Source organism: Eretmochelys imbricata, chromosome 1, assembly GCF_965152235.1.
Source record: "Eretmochelys imbricata isolate rEreImb1 chromosome 1, rEreImb1.hap1, whole genome shotgun sequence".
In the NCBI taxonomy this organism is placed as follows: Eukaryota; Metazoa; Chordata; order Testudines; family Cheloniidae; genus Eretmochelys; species Eretmochelys imbricata.
This window is the reverse complement of record NC_135572.1, coordinates 96651869-96669406: the sequence shown is the minus strand read 5'-3', so window position 1 is coordinate 96669406 and position 17538 is coordinate 96651869. Positions and strand designations below refer to the sequence as shown.

The window sequence follows — 17538 nt, the reverse complement described above, 5'->3', positions numbered from 1 at the left end:
TGAAACAATCATGGAATTTGTGAGCTCCTTAAAAGTCAGAAGGATTCTCCAAAGGATATTTTTAAAGATCATTTGGCCCAAAAATGCCTTTATCTATTATCAACATATTTCATCCAACAATAAAAGATCAAAAATAACATTATGGTCATGGAGAAAGTTTTGTCAACATGTGGGCAACAGTAAAGTGTGCAAATAGTTAATTCTCTTTTACCTGTAAAGCAAGAGAAGTCCAGAAGGATATTGACAGACAAACTTGAGGAATTTTATCACATGACTGGGAATAAGCCAGGTGATAGGAGCATTAGTAATGCTGTCACTAGGTTCTACCACTGAACATTTTGCATTGGACATAATTTTCTACCACATAACATTTTGGTCAGGACATACTTTTCTCCCCTAATTTTTTTTTTAAAAAAAAACCCCCAAAACAAAAACAAAATCCTTTTGCATTGGATATAATTTTCTACCACTTATCATTTTCGTCAGGACATAAATTTTCTCCCCTATTTTTTTTTTCAACCCCCCCCAAATTATTTAGATTCATAGATACTAAGGTCAGAAGAGACCATTATGATGATCTAGTCTGACCTCCTGCACAATGCAGGCCACAGAATTTCACCCACCCACTCCTGCGAAAAACCTCTCACCTATGTCTGAGCTATTGAAGTTCTCAAATCGTGGTTTAAAGACTTCAAGGAGCAGAGACATCATTTACTTCAAAAATTTTCTTTGAAATTTATCAGATTTTTATCAAAAGACTAAATACTGATCTTTTTTTGTTTTAAAATGGTGACACACAACAGAAGAGCTTTATAGTCTGCCACTTTAGTACAGAAAGTTTGTCTAAAATCCCTTCAATTATTTCGGAAGCGATGAACAGGTGAATACATTTATTTATAAATATATTTACTTTTCTCACTAGAAGACAAATTTGACCACCTTTGCTACAGGAAACATAACTAAAACAGGAGAAATCTCAACTTTGCACATTACATTCATAGAAACCAGACAGTCTCTATGTAAAAGAATAAATGGACACGAATCAGAGGTCCAGAATTGTAACATTCAAAAACCAGTCGGAGAACACTTCAATCTCTCTGGTCACTCGCTTACAGACCTAAAAGGGGCAATTCTTCATAAAAAAAACTTCAAAAACAGACTCCAATGAGAGACTGCTGAATTGGAATTAATTTGCAAACTGGACACCATTACATTAGGCTTGAATAAAGACTGGGAGTGGATGGGTCATTACACAAAGTAAAACTATTTCCCCATGTTTATTCCCCCCGCCCCACTGTTCCTCACACATTCTTGTCAACTGCTGGAAATGGCCCACCTTGATTATCAAGACAATAATCCCCCCCCCGCTCTCCTGCTGGTAATAGCTCACCTTACCTGATCACTCTCGTTACAGTGTGTATGGTAACACCCATTGTTTCATGTTCTCTGTGTATATAAAATCTCCCCACTGTATTTTCCACTGCATGCATCCGATGAAGTGAGCTGTAGCTCACAAAAGCTTATGCTCAAATAAATTTGTTAGTCTCTAAGGTGCCACAAGTACTCCTTTTCTTATTCATAGGTCTAACATCCTGACCCCCTTCCCCTGAAGTCAGCTGAAAGACTGACAATGCCTTCAGTGTGAGATGTGCAATCCCTTAATGTGCAGTAAATGCTTTGCTAAATTTTAAATGTATTGGTTTAAAAATAAAAAAAGAAAGAAAAGCTATGTATATTTGAAAATGTCAGATGGTGTATGGGCTGTCAAAAATTCTGTTCCAGTGCGAGCTACACACTAAGATGGATGCTGTGCACATATGTTTGTGTCCAGTAGAATTGGTCAAAAACTATAAAAATTGTTCAATGAAAAAGGACACATTTTGTGCACGCACACACACACACACACACACACACAATTCCTACCAGCTCTGTTGCGCAGCTAACTGGCTTCAGGATTTTACAAAGTATCAAGTGAAGGATTATACTGATAATAAGGGAAATTTAGATAGGCAGAATATATTGACCCAAAGGGGAAACTGACATTACCCAACTTTTAACTTCATTGATTGTAATTAGAGAAATATGAGTACCATTGTCTTGCAGGGGACACCTATTGTTGTGGTCTTTTTGCACTTTTACTGGTGATTGAAAAAGAGGATGAGCCCATGGAGATGATCAGTATAACTGTTCCTCAAGGGGGCAGCCAGAACCAATCTTACTTTCCTTGAAGCAACGGCATTAGAAAAGAATGTGACACCAGATCGGGCAGTTTCATCACAGCCTGGTAGCAAGACCCGCCAACTTCCTTTTACCTGATGGACTAGAGGAGCCTGAAAACGTGAGTAATAGGCCCCCAAAATGTTGCTACTAACTTTCTCTTTAGAAATAATCCCTGTTTCTTTATATTTGAGATGGAGGCTAAATGTCGTCATACTAGCCTCCGGCAGTGCGCCAGATAAAGGAGATTTCACTGAGTTACGGCACACTAAATGAATTCAAAAAGTCAGTTCAGCTTGTGATATTACTGAAAAAAGAACTCTGTGCCCAGCCAAGACAAACATTTTTGAAAAAGCGTCACTTCTCTTTTCTCATCTCTTTTGGGTTAAGCAGATGTGACTTTTCTGTCACTGTGTCTTGTGATGTGACAGCACAGTTAAAATTAAATTCATGCCCAACGTGGATAACTTTCACAACAACAACAAAAATACATTTCTCTATCTTTCCTTTTGTGAGTGTGTGTGGGAGGAGGAGGGTAAAGCTATGTGCTCACTTTGAGGAATGGTTGCTGCAAGTTGTAAGTGATGTACAAAAAGAAAGATTTGCTGTGCCCGACAGCAGATACACCAACTTTAAAAATATTCAGTTCTGACAAAGCCAGAAGAACTTGGAAGTCAAAACCAGCAAATTGCTCCCAAGTGTTAATATTAATTGATGTAGCCACAGCGGCAAAATGAGGACAGATGCATGCATGGAATTAAGCAGCAGGCCACAACCTTTATTAAACTTTAACACAGGAGAGTAGCGCTACTCACCCATCACCAACACAGTCCTATACCTGTGTAGGGGTTACAGGACTCCTTACCATATAGCCCATAACATGGCGTGGTTCTCCTCAGTTTATACCCTGGAACTCACCTCTCTCTGAGTCCTAGCACTCTCCCCATCACAAGGTGGAGAGACGGTGCAGCTGGATGGGCACCTTGGCCTGCAAAGGCCACAAGGTCTCACCCTATCACTTGAGCCCAAGATTCATCACCAAAATCCCAGGTCTTTTACCTCTGGGAACCGCTCATTTTATTTTCTTAACTGCACTAGAAACTGGTGCACAAGTTGCAATGAATAAACAACTCCTCCCCAGTTAGGTACTAAGTGCATTCCAACTGAACCATTGTGGCTCAAAGGTGCTGCGAAGAAGGCACAAAACTCCCTGGTCCTCTGCCAATTGGCTCATGGAAGAAAAAATCCTTCCTGATCCCCTTAACAGATGATTGGTTAGACCTGCAGTATCTGCCAGTCCAGGTTTCCTATTCCCAGTTTTGGTGGGTAGCGTGCACTGCTGGAATGGAGCCAAATAGGCTCCACAGGGCACACACAGAGTTAAATTCTGGGATCTGGGGAATGCTGGCCAATGAACACTCCTTTTCCCCAGCTGGCCAACAGGTGCTAGAGACTCCCATGTGGAGGAGCTACCTATTATCCCTTGGTGAGTGTCTCCCTTCCTTGCTGCTGGGACTGTCCCCCTTTCACTGCCGGCCCCAACAAGTTCCCCCACCTGTTGATATGGGTCAGTGGCATTTCTGCAGTTTGTAGGTCATTCAGATTTCTTTGCATCTGTCCACTAGTGTGCACATTGCAAAATATGCCTGTAATTAAATGACTGAGCAAACAAAAGAAATTTACTTTTTGACCACGTTTTGGAATGTATCTTTGACAGATAGAGCAATTTCCTGCAATATCTTTGGGAGATCTTACTGTATTAAGTTTATATGTCACTGTGGGCCAGGGACTGCATATAATTCCATCAGGGAGGGAAACCATGGCTCCTTCAGGAACTAAAAACAGTATGGGGATGATCAGGCAAATTCACTCAGGTTGTAACACTTCCAAAGAAGTACCTCTGTTACAGTTCAGGGCAACTGAATTTCTCTTCAGTGGTCCAGCAAGAGCACCCAGACTCAGGCTTTCAGCTCCCCAGACGTTGCTTTTCTTGGGTGGATACTCGCATGTCACTCCCTTCTGATTGGAGTGTTTTCAGGCTGCACAGTTTCCTGCCTTCTCTGTGTTATTCCCTGCAGAGACAGGCTACTCAAGCACACCTGCTTGCTTTCCATTCTGAGACGATAAACAGTGTGACTGCCCACAGATGGTAAACAGTGTGACATGCCCAGGCCAATAAGTATACCAGAGATTAGCCCAACCCTAACATGGGCTCTGGCTGGAACAGTCCTTCAATATCCCACCCAAGGGTTACTTGTTCTTTCAAATTCATCACAGCTTCCGCTCAGAACATGTCCCCCAGTCTTATGGGGACTCAGTAGACTCCAGTCCTTCCAAGCCTTCCCTAAGGACTGGGGCCCTACATGGACCAGGAATCCTGTCTGTTTGCTGCATCAGGCAGAAGGCCAGGAGCCTGTGTAAAAGCAGGCTATTAATCCAAAAATCCCATATTTGCTTGTTGGTCCATGGAGAATCCAGTTTGCACTAGTATATGCACACCTCTCCAGGAGGGTGGTTTCAAAGAGCTGATAACAGGAGGAAATATGTTAGCTTCCCCCTCCTTTTAAAGGAGTTGCACAGAGTTCCACAGTAACACATACACAGTCACATTTTTAATACAATGGACTACAAAGACATGAAACCTAAGTCAGTAAAGTTCATTCAGGAGATTGCAGGAAATTGTCAGTCTGTCCCACCCACCACCTGGAAACGCTCATATATATTAGTTCAAACTGGATTCATGAGAGAGCAGCAGATAAAGAAAGGACTTTTTGATAAATAGCCTGAGTTTAAACTGACCCAGGGCCTGCTTTTTGATCCAGAAAATGGACAGGAACCTCTGTCTAAAGGAGGGCCCAATTCTTGCTGAAGGTTTGGAAGGATTTGAACTTCTAGAGCCCCATAAGACTGATGGGTCACCTCTGGTAAGTTTTTTAGCATGCATGTAGGACCTTTTTTTTAAAAAAAAATACATTTTGTCTGTAATGCTTTTAGCTTAAGAATAAATGTGCTTGCTTAGCAGGAGCTGTGTGGTAATTTATAATTGTGGGCAATACACTGGTCATAGGCTCTTCAGGGAAGGCAAAGTGCAGGCAGTGGCCTGTTTACACAGTTTGACTTGCTGGGGATATCACACTGTAATCCATAGCGTTGTTCAGCCTTAAAACCCCAGCCAGGAGAGAGGGAGGGAGTCCCAGGTCTTCACCCCAGGGAGGTGACAGCTGGGGGCCAGGAACCTAAAGTGGGTGCTCTTGGTGTGCCACAGAGTGGGAATACAGATGCAATTGCTATGAAACTGTGACAGTCTCTATCTAGGAGGTTTTAATACTACACTGAACCATGCTTTTTGAGCATAATCTAAGTTTCAGAAAAATATTAATTCTTTTACATTTTAATGAGACATCTGAAACAAAATCTTTACTAAAATGCTCCTGATTTCTCCTTGATAATAATTCTTTGTAATCTGCTTTCCAATTTATGTTGAAGTAGACTTTAAGAAAAAAAGTAGAAGAAAAGTGTCTAGAAATGGAAATCTAGTGCACTCTTTGCAATATGAAGATTTGTTCAAGAACTTAAGTCTATTATTCTTCATTATTGTTATCATTATTATCATCCAGTCAGATAATTCCATCAGAAGGCCAAAATTTCATGTTGCCCAGTAGTAAGAATAAAACATAATGGGGAAATAATTAAAGAATCTAAATTTAAAATATATGTGCACACTCATTCATATATAATATTCATAGAATGAGCATGTACATATAGTTAGACTTCATGTGTATGTAAATGTATACACAAATGCACAAGGTGGTGAGGTAATATCTTTTACTGGACCAACTTTTGTTGGTGAGGGAGACAAGCTTTTGAGCCACACAGAGCCCTTCCATAAGTCTGGGAAAGGATCTCTCCCACCAACAGAAAATGGTCCAATAAAATATATTACCTCACTCCCCTTATGTCTCTCTAATATCCTGGGACAAACACAGCTACAACTACACTGCATGCAAACATACACACTCATTCAACTGCATTAATGAATAGTAATGTGCGGGGGAGCGTGTTCATGCATGTGTAATTATATAAACACACACAAAAACTATGTTAAGGGAACATTAATGTTGCAAAGTTAAGGATTCAAAAGTTAGGAAATGCTTGAATTAATTCAACTCCCTTTTATGTAGCATTATGATAGGGTCTTTAATTACATGGCCATGTGCTGTTTTTCAGGCAGTCTTCATTCAGTGCATAGGATGGACAGTGCTCAAATTGGGCATCCAAAATTAGAGGGAACTTTTGATCTTAGTATCTTTGTGCCTCAGCTCCCATCTCTAAAATAGGAATAATATCACCCACCGCATTTCAGAAGATGGTTATGAAGATTAATTAAATGATGTGTGGAAAGCACCTAGCATTATAGTAATGAGCACCACAGAAGAGACCATTAGGAAATTACTAATTATGCCTTAAGAACAAGATGGCTTTCACTTTTGGAATTTGCTTTTTTGATGGTTTCTCAGAGCCAAAATGTGGTCCTACAATTTGCAACCAAACTAGAAAAGTCCCTTATAATTTGTTCAAGGCTTTAACAGACTTATAGAACACAATTAAGGTCCCGACAACATGACCGATTGAAAACATGATATAACCAGGTCAGGGAACAACTTGGCCCCCTAACTTGGTTTTAACAGTAATATAGAAAAATCCCTTTAGCTGTATTCCAGGTGCTGTGTAGGAGACAGCTCATTATTCTGGCAGATCTCTGGCACCCAACTACAACTGTGGGGTTTATCTGACTGACCTGGATGGATTATATTTTGTGTATATTTTTTATTATGTAGTTTAATTATATGAGGCCCTCAGAAGCTAGCATCATAATAAATATTTATATAAATAAATAACTAAAACAAATAAATATAATTCCAGCTGGTCTTTGAAATAGATCAAGCTCCCTAGATATTACTAGTGGGCCTTTTTCTCATCCATATATAACTAATCTACCTTGTCCATGTGTTAGAGAAGATGCCAGTATTCCTAAAAACTTGTCACTCAGCTGCAGTCCTGATGAGGGTTGCCACCCTCACAATTCCAGGCCAGCTGCACTGCCCTAATAAACAGCAGCATCATACATATTAGTTACACTTAAATCCCTGGTCTGAAATGTCAACTGATGATAGTTTTTGTACTAAGAATGGCAACTGCTACATCATGCTATAGCTAATAAATATTGACCTTCCTTGCATTCCAAATAAAAGGCAACCCTTTCCAGTATTGCTGTCACTTCAGTAGACTCCAAAGGAGGAAAATGACAATAGTTAGTCACATTGACAAACTTCAAAAACTTATAAACAAGATATAGGTGCATATTCAGAATTCATGTTTTAAGTAAAAAAAACCCCACAAACACACGTGCAAACATAAAATGCCTCATTTAGGTTACCTTGGATACTCTGTTTGCAACCTCTCTGCCTACAGTCAGCCCCTGAACAAAGGTCCGTGCAGCAATGAAAGCTCTAGTCACTTGAACCTTCAGTTTCCTGGGTACATCTCCAAATGGTTTCAGCTGGTCTGTGTATTTGCTTACACATTCCAGATAGTCCTCAGTGAAATGGTATTGGGGGTTTATGAGCTGGAACATTCGCTCCAATAGCCGAGCCCAGAAATCATTCAGCATCTCCTCCAAGTTTACATTGCCTCCTGTATAGTATCGTTTCAGTTCTGTGAAGAGGTCCTGGAACACTTCTGAATTCTGCATGTACAGCATTCCATACGTTCGTACAAACATATCATTTAAGGATTTTTCTGCGTTCTCCAAAAGTTCTCGGAAAAATTCTGCAGAGAAAATAAAAAGGTACATACAGAACAAAATTAATAAAATGCCAATGGCATGTTTCTTGCCTTCATGATGGTATTGCCTTCATGTCGGTATTACCTTTAGCAAAATTTTCTCAAGTAAATGTTGTGCCATTTGCATGTTTAATAGAAAAAGTCAGTTATTTAAATTGGAAATAGGTTCATTTAAGAGCAATGGAAAATGTAAAGTAAACTGTATTCCCCGTAGAGGTTAAAAAGAAACTTTAAATCCATAACTCTAAATTCTAAAAATGCATTTGAGAGAACTGAAATGAGAATTGTTCCATTATTTAAACCTAGCAATCCCTGCCACTTGCCAAACTCTCAATAGTGAATAGCCAATGTCCCGAATCTTGTGTACTAAACAAGAAACCATTAATGTAATGATATGACTGGAACTACAGCAATATTGGAAAAGGCAAATAATGAAATCTTCTATTCTATTCTATTGAAGTTCTTCACTCATCACTATGGTATCTGACCTCCATGGTACCTTATAATTTACTTTCAGCTTTCAAAAATTCCTCAAAGCTTTGAACTGAGACATATTGGGGCCTGATCTTACAAGCTTTTCACATACAGAAGTCCCTTTAAACAGTACTACTAGCCTAAGATACATAAGATGTTGCTATTGTCAATAATTTAATGCTATTCTGAAGCACTGTGTTGGCATTTGAGCCAGTGTTTTTCAGACAGCCTGCCGACTGCAACATTGTACAGATTGCAGTGTCTGGGATACCACGTTAGCAGCAGGTTTGTTTACCTATTCTTTCTTTTGACACCTGAGTTTTACCTGCTTCTCAGTTTTTTACCCAGCCTCGAGCCATAGCCTGTTCAAAGTCTTGACTTCAGGATTTTATGTTTATTGGGCAATGGGCCCATGGAAGCTTCAGCAGCCATCTCTCTTACACATGAGCTCAGGAGGACATTGGGAGGAGGTAAGTTAGTCCAGGTTTTCTGTCACTGGTTATCCAGCTTACACCACCACCAAGATACTTATTCTGGGAAATTACATTAAAGTGATTCACTGAAGACTTCCCTTAAAACATTGTCGGTGGAATTCACCACCATTACCCTCTGATTTTACATTTGAGTTCAGGTCCCTCACTTCATGCACTCTCTTTATAAATCTCCAAGGCTTGCAATGAACTCCCCAAACACAAACTCTGAGAGGCCAGAAGGTAGATTTCCCGAAGTTGTTTGGTGGGAAAGGAATAGCAGACTGCCTCCACTGGGGTTTTCTTCACTTGTATGATCACAAAGCACTTTCAGAAGGTGTTGAATGGAGTCAGTGGGGCTACTGAGACTTTAACAAAACATTTAGAACCACATATTGTATGGATCAAACATTAGTTGGAAGGGAAAAAAAAGTTTTAATAAATGCACCCAACTATCTATACAAACAAGACAATACAGAAGATATAAGAATTTAACACAAGCCCACATGAGGAAGGACCTATGTTAGTAATGGTAGGAATGAAAGCTAACTGCAGCAAGTTGCTTACTAGGATGTAATAATTATGCTATTGTGCATTGACTCAATAATTATGCCATCCCACAATTGTGTATTGACCTGGATAAAGCCATCATCTCCACATTAAGGAAAAGACGAAAAAGACTACATCTGCATGGTCTCTTTGGGTATACGCACATTATTTGGGGAACATGTGATCAAATCTTAAATTGGCAGGCTGAGGCAAATAGGGACAGACACTAATTTGATAGGAAAAAGATTCCCTGCGAGGCAAGATATTCAGGTACTTTATACAATACTTTGCAATGTAAGCACTTAAGGTAACATTTTCAAAAGTGCTTAAATGTCAGGACCCTAAATAACACAGGTGGCTTTTAAAATTTTAGCTACTGTCTACATTGCCGAGTGAAGCTTTGGATACTATTTGTCTAGGCAAGTATGTTTTCATAGAAACATAGGACTATCATCTAGTCCAGTCCTCTGCACTCATGGCAGGACTAAGTATTATCTAGACCAGTAGTTCTCAGACTAAGGCCACTGCTTGTTCAGGAAAAGCCCTTGGTGGGCCGGGCTGGTTTGTTTACCTGCCACGTCTGCAGGTTCAGCTGATCGCGGCTCCCACTGGCCGCGGTTTGCTGCTCCAGGCCAATGGGGGCTGCAGGAAGGGTGGCCACCACATTCCTCGGCCCGTGCTGCTTCCCGCAGTCAGTGGGAGCCGCAATCAGCCAAACCTGCAGACGCGGCAGGTAAACATACCGGCCTGGCCCGCCAGGGGCTTTCCCTGAACAAGCAGCGGCCCTAGTTTGAGAACCACTGATCTAGACCATCCATGACAGGTGTTTGTCTAACCTGCTCTTAAAAATCTCCAGTGATGGAGATTACACAATCAATCCTAGGCAATTTATTCCAGTGCTTAGCCACCCTGACAGTTAGGAAGTTTTTCCTCATGTCCAACCTAAACCTCTCTTGCTGCAATTTAAGCCCATTGCTTCTTGACCTATCCTCAGAGGTTAAGAAGAACAATTTTTCTCCCTCCTCCTTGTCACAACCTTTTCTGAACTTGAAAACTGTTATGTCCCCTCTCAGTCTTCTCTTATCCAGACAAAACAATCCCAATTGTTTCAATCTTCCCTTATAGGACATGTTTTCTAGACCTTTACTCTTTTTTGTTGCTCTTCTCTGGACTTTCTCCAATTTGCCCACATCTTTCCTGAAATGTGGCACCTAGAACTGGACACAATACTCCAGCTGAGGCCTAATCAGCTCGGAGTGGAGTGGAAGAATGACTTCTCGTGTTTGCTTACAACACTCCTGTTAATACATCCTAGAATGATGTTCGCTTTTTTTGCAACAATGCTACACTGTTGACTCATATTTAGCTTGTGGTCCACTATGATCCCCATGAATTCATTTCCGCAGTACTCCTTCCGAGGCAGCTATTTCCCATTTCGTATGTGTGCAACTGATTGTTCCTTCCTAACTGGAGTACTTTGCATTTGTCCTTATTGAATTTCATCCTCATTGAATTTTGTATCTATCCTTTTCTTTTATGATTTTCTCTATGTAATTCTGTATCTTGACAATATATATCTGCTTCTATTGAAGACATCTGATTTACGCTGTGTACCTTGTTAGATGGATTCATTATGTAACAGGCATTTCAAAGATAAACGGAATTCTGAAATCAAGGTAGGCAAGGACAGAATTTATGGGAAATGACCTGAATGCCAGGGGCAAGGCCTCACATTTATGCCGAGCACTAGTAGCTGAAGTTGTGCAAGCTGACCTTTCCTCATTGCTTGTGCAGCAGCAGTAGAACCAATCCGTGGCCACTACTGCAATCTCATACCTGCCATAGTGCTCTTGGGAAGGGAATAGTCAGTGGATCCACACAGTCATGGGTTAATTAGATATACTTCCATCTCACATTTGTGCATCAAACCAATCCTTTCCTTCCCGCACCTCATAATTCCCTTCACAGTCAAGAAGGAGATTCAAGCTCTACAACATTCTCACAGTCGGGGTCTTATCCATGGCCTCTTCAGATGGTCCCCCCTTCTCATGTAATAGACCCACAGCAGTCTCGTGGCTTCTAGGGGCCTACATAGAATTAGGAGAGCAGAATTTGTCCAATGATCACAGGTAACAGAGATTGTTACCTCTTATCCAAAAGAGTACAACCATATAGCTAGTGAGGTCAATTGTGGGCCAGTAGGAAGGCTGAAAGCTTATGCTCAAATAAATTTGTTAGTCTCTAAGGTGCCACAGGTACTCCTTTTCTTTCTGCGAATACAGACTAACACGGCTGCTACTCTAAAACCTGAATGATACAGGAGTTGCAAGGCCTTGTTACAGTCATTTCTACAAAGCAATTAGAAATCTTTGAGTGTTGAGAGGCCAGCAGAGTTCTGAGGGGTAGAGCCACAGAGAAGTATTCAGGGGCTTTTACAAATTATATTGTTCACTAGTTCTGACCTTCCACTTTTAGTTGAAAAGGTATTTTGCAGCTTTGATCTGGGAAGTCTTAATACAACTGTCAGATCTGAACTATCCTCAACATGATTTTGCACATCTAGTGTCTCTTTTCCTACTGTGATATTTGTGACTGCCTGTCTCTACGAACTCTGTTATGTGTGTTCCCAACTTGGGATTGGTAATTAACATCAGCTGTAAGATTGAGGCCAGATTCAAGGCTCCCCTCCAGATGCTTTTCATCAGTGACAGCAGCCATCAAACCAGTGGTTCCAGGCCCCTTAACATTCCCTTAGATCAGATCTTGCGTGTCATAGGATTGCTGCAGTGGTTTCTCTGCCAGCCCCTCCCAACCCATTGTTAGTAGTTTCAGTATTATCATAAGTGGTGTGGAAGCACCACCAGCGTTAAGGTTGTATTAAGACTTCTTTTGAAAGGTCGACCTTTCTAAATCCTCTAAAATTAACATACCTAGTTGGACTTTGAAAGTTGGTGTGCCTCAGGAAGGTACAGAGTAGGTTTAGTGACCCAGATTTGGGGCCATTTGAGCTAACGGTTGTGGAGATATAAGCCCAGCAAAATAGTCATTTTTCAAAAAGTTTCAGGGGTTTTTTTTATGGGGGAGGGTTGCATGTAGAGTTAGAGATCAAATTATTAATGTGATGTGGGTCAAAATGGTTTCATCTTGCCGAATTTTATCCAAGATAGTGCGGGCACCCACTACATTTTGGAAGAACTAAAACTGAGAGCAATATTTAAGAAAATGTACATTTTTTACAGTGTGCATGTGCCTAGAAAAACAGCTAGGTTTCTAGTCCCATAATTTTATATTAAAGCTTGACTCTTGTAAGTGCTTTAAAATTTGAATGGCTATACATACTGCTTTGAAATTTGGTGTGCCTTATATAAGCTCAGGGTAGTGTTAGTGATCGAAATTTGGGGTCATTTGCATGCGGTGGTCCTTAGTTACAGCCACCCCCCAAAACAGTATCCTTCTGCAGCCTTGTACTATTAAACTGAGAGGTACTAATGATTTGATGAATCACTGACCTCCTTGAGACTGATGTCTGTGAACTCACCCTCCAATTAACACAATTAAGGATAAGTTAATTACAAGGCCCCACTTAAGACAGTTTTGGAGTGAGTGGATGCAGGTTGGTACAGTTTGAGAGTCAAAGATGGCAGTTTTATTTGGGGGGCAATGCAATAAAAATGTTTGGTAGGAAAAATTATACATGTGAATGTTTCCTGGGAAAGGAAAGATAGGGCATGGAGGAGGAGGGGTACTGGGGAGAGGAGTTTGGGGCAGAGTAGCACAGTACAGCCCAACTTGGTTCTGGCCTTTAGATACTAGCACAATCTAAATGTTCAATAACCGCAACTAACTCTACGAGCTTAAATTGCATTTTAGTCCAAATGCGAAGCCAGGCTTATGAGATGATATAGGAAAGTTAATGTCTTTCAAACTGCCATGCATTTACTTCATTTTCAGCCTTCTACTGGGTCTCTGCACTTTGAAGGCCATTGTTGAGAATAAAATTATTATGCCATTTGAAAGTTAAGCAGTTTCTTTTCTTTAGGCTTCAATAGGAAACAATATATATATATATAGTTTAAGAAAGAGGCAATCTCACTATGGTGACCAACTCACTTTGAGGTTAACAAAACAGTACAAAGCACAAAATTAGATCTCAGATCCAATTAAAGCAAATTTAACACCTTTTCCACTTTCAAATGGAAAAAAAAACCTACACTGGATTAATTTAAGAGTCAACAAAAATCTTAACCTGTAATGGTTCAGCATTGTAGTGAGGCAGAGTGGCCTCCCTCTGAGCCTGACAGAGAGGGACGACCCCAAACCCCCTGATAGGCAGAGCCAGGTCAGGCCCACCTACCCACGCTGGAAGCAGAGTGGTGGGACAGAAAGTACAAGAGGTGGGCCCTCTAGTTCAGTTGCACCAGAGTCAGTGAAGAAGGCAGATGTCTCTGCCTCGCTGCGGAACTCTGGATCAGGGACCGAGCTGTGCAGCACCCTACTCCTGGAGGGGACCGATTGTGGTGAGGAGATGCTGGGACTGCTGTTGACCCCAAGGAAACAGGGGACCCATGGACTACAAACCAATCCTAAGGAAGGGTGGTAGGAAGTAGCCCAGAGGAACCAGACATTAGTCCGGTTATAGTGCTGTGAGACAAGTCAGCGTGTTTCGGTGGGCTCCCGCTGACCTACTGGCAGGACCACTCACCACTGTTAGAGCCCTGGGCTGGGTCCCCCTGGGGTGGTGACCTACTCACCCTACGACAGAAGGCTGGCACCTTACCTGTGGTTTGCCCCAGCCAAAAGGCAGTGAGCTCCAGAAGGTATTGTTTGCTGTCTGCCCTAGCCAGGAGGCATTGGACTATAGACTGCTCCCTGCTCTGCCCCACCCTGAGGGTCAGAGCTCCAGACTGTAGTCCCTGTCTGCCCTAGCCAGGAGGCTATAGAGTGTTCGTTATACTGCCCTGCCCATAAAGACTTTTTGTTAATTTCAGAAATGTTTAATCAACACACTGGTACCTTTTTGTTAATTAACGTAGTATTTCAGTAAGAGGAAGAACAAACAAGTGACAGATGTTAGTCATGTTGTCTGATGCACTACTGGAAGGCATTCAAATAGTCTGGTGATAAGCACAGGATAAGAACCTATACAAAACAGAACAGAACACACAGGTCCTGCTTTCAGCAGGGGTTTGGACTAGATGACCTCCTGAGGTCTCTTCCAACCATAATCTTCTATGATTCTGTAAGAGCAGATCTGTGCCATGTTTTGAAGTATATGCCTTGTGCATTTTGTGCTGCCAGCATAGACTGTTATGTGTAATGTTAACTAGTAGTAAAGCTGGAAATACCTTTTTTTCTAATTGAAGTGATCTTTCATATACATGAAACAACATGCCTGCATTATGTCCTGTGCTTCACAGGCAACAATACACAGCTTTCAATTGTGAGGCATAGGGTCAGCAGTGAACAGTGTGTTTTTGTTAGGAAGATGTTCACTTATACAAAGGAGAAGGGCTAGGTTACAGTGTATGCTATAATACAATATTGCATGGAATTTAAGAGGGGGGATGTGCAGGGACGTGCTGGCTACCACTTCCTGGAGCTCCCATTGGGCGGGAACAGCGAACCGTGGCCACCGAGAGCTGCGGGCAGCTGTGCCTGCAGATGGTCAATGTAAACAAACTGTCTGTGGCCCACCAGCGGATTACCCTGACGGGCCGCAGGTTGCCCATAACTGGTCTAGTAGCTAACAGAGCTAAACTAATTCCAAAGAGCCCAACTGTTTCATTTGCAAGTAATAACAATGAATGCAGGTTAAGTTGAAGAAGAAGAACTTTATTAAACCTTGCAGTCTGCTCTGTCCACCTGGGTGAGTTGCCACAATAACTCTCCAGAGAACATGGGTCCTCTGTCTCCAGTTCCACTGATCATGATACAGTCACCAGATGTCAGTGAATAGATCTTGACATCATTCTCACTTGTTATTGTCTCAGGGATAATATTACAGCACAACATACTGAAGAGTTATCATCTGTAGCCTATTATTAGGTAAACAAAGTAAGTTATGTGGGAGTTGACTAATACCTTTTCCAGCCTGTTTATTTCCCTTTATTTTCTATACAAGCAGCAACTTAAGGATGAACATATCTGTCCATAGGCAAACACACTAAGCTGGAAACATATTATGGTTTGATCCATAAAAACCCAGAAACATAGGTGCTTTTGGACAGAAAGGAATAATGGTCCATTTTAGTCCATATGCTGCCTTTTCAGAGGCATCTTTTCTACTCAGGTTTTATTTTAGCAGCATTAGAGATGAGTGTTGTTTATGGGGTGTATCCAGCAGCACACCCTATATTCATTGTAACGACAACCTGAGAATATATGGCATGACAGTGTATGTACTCACATCTCTTTAGAGGTCTTGAACAGAAAAATGTGTGTGGTTTTATTACCTTTTGTAAAAAATACTGCTCAGGATTGTATTCTGATTTTATCTTTCACTGACTAGCGCTGCTCAACATTTACTTGTATAAACGACTGCCTAAAAGACCTTCATTCCAATGTCTTCCTATTGATGTTGGCTGGGATTTTCAAAGGCGCCTAAGGAAGTTAGGCACTCAACTTCTATTGAAATCCTACTTAAAGTGAGCATATTCCTCATGCATGCTTTTTGCGCTTGTTCACTACAGTGCAAACTCAGTTGAAGTTGGGCACCTAACTCCTTAGGCTTTGAAAATCTCAGCCACCATTATTACACTGATTACAAAAGTCAAGCCACAGACACTTATTTTTATGGCCTGCACAACAGCAACTGTCTTTTACTTTAACTAAATAAATAAAATAAATCCTAAATGAATTTGTTGAAATGAAAGAGGCCAGACTGACACTCTGATAACTGAAGTCCACATTTTTCAGAAGGATCACCTTTTGGAATGGAAAGGCAGTTCATTCAATCCATGCCCCCTCCAAGACTACCCACAATGGTGTCAATTAGTGTCAGTTGCAATATGTCTGCTAGCAACTGGACTGAAACCATCAATGTGGGTCTATTTTTGTCTGTTTTCTATACATCCATTTTAGGTTTAAAAGAACCAAATTCTATCATTTAAAAAAAACCCCATCTTATAAATTTATAGCTTATAAATTTTAAAAAATTATTTGTTAGAAGTAGAGCATATTCCTGCAGTAGTTAAAACTTTCCCCACTTGTTGAGATGATGTTTGCATTTAGGTTAATTTGTGAACAAACTCCACACGTAGAGCTATAAATCCTTCAGCATTATTCATGATCAGCTTGAATAATGAACTATAAATATCACTTTCAGTCCAGATTTTTGAGAGCGCTCAGCACTCACAATTGAGGAAAGATTTTCAAAAAGCACTCAGCTCTTATTGAGAATAATAAGGGCTGCTGGATGCTGGGCTCCTTTGAAAAGATCCTTATTATTTTACTGAGTTGGAAAAAATGAGCATCAGTTTTAAGGTAAAAGAAAGATAAAGATTAGATAAATCTGCAAAGGATGATGATAATCTCAGAATAATGAGGCTGTACTTTACTCAAATCCCTATTTAAAATCCACTTTACAACAGAGCCCATGGAAAATTAGCCAATTAAGAAATTTATTCATGTTATTTATATATTAGAAATACCTTCTTTAGTCCACCAGTCTTTGCTGAGTAAGGTCGTGAATTTAAGTATGCCCTTAACTTTAAGTATGTGATTAGTGCTATGGAAGAAACTAGTCAATGCTTCAAGTTAAGCATGTTGCTGCATCATGGTCTAAGTTAGGGTGACCAGATGTCCTGATTTTATAGGGACAGTCCTGATATTTTGGGCTTTTTCTTACCTAGGCTCCTATTACCCCTCACCCTCTGTCCCGATTTTTCACACTTGCTATCTGGTCACCATAGTCTAAGGGCTTGATCGTGCATGATTGGAATCAATGAGAGCTTTCTCATTTTAGTGGCTGCAGGATCAGGCAGTA

At 40.8% G+C, this 17538-nt stretch overlaps 1 protein-coding gene across 1 annotated transcript in view; it reads right to left on the bottom strand.

Annotated features, from left to right (window-relative positions):
• The window catches only part of GPC6 (glypican 6), a 1140125-nt gene that overhangs the window by 486499 nt on the left and 636088 nt on the right, over positions 1–17538 (bottom strand). Inside the window, exon 3 of the mRNA XM_077807033.1 lies at positions 7655–8046. Within this exon, the coding sequence (XP_077663159.1) occupies positions 7655–8046 (392 nt within the window). The remainder of the gene's footprint in view (positions 1–7654; positions 8047–17538) is intronic.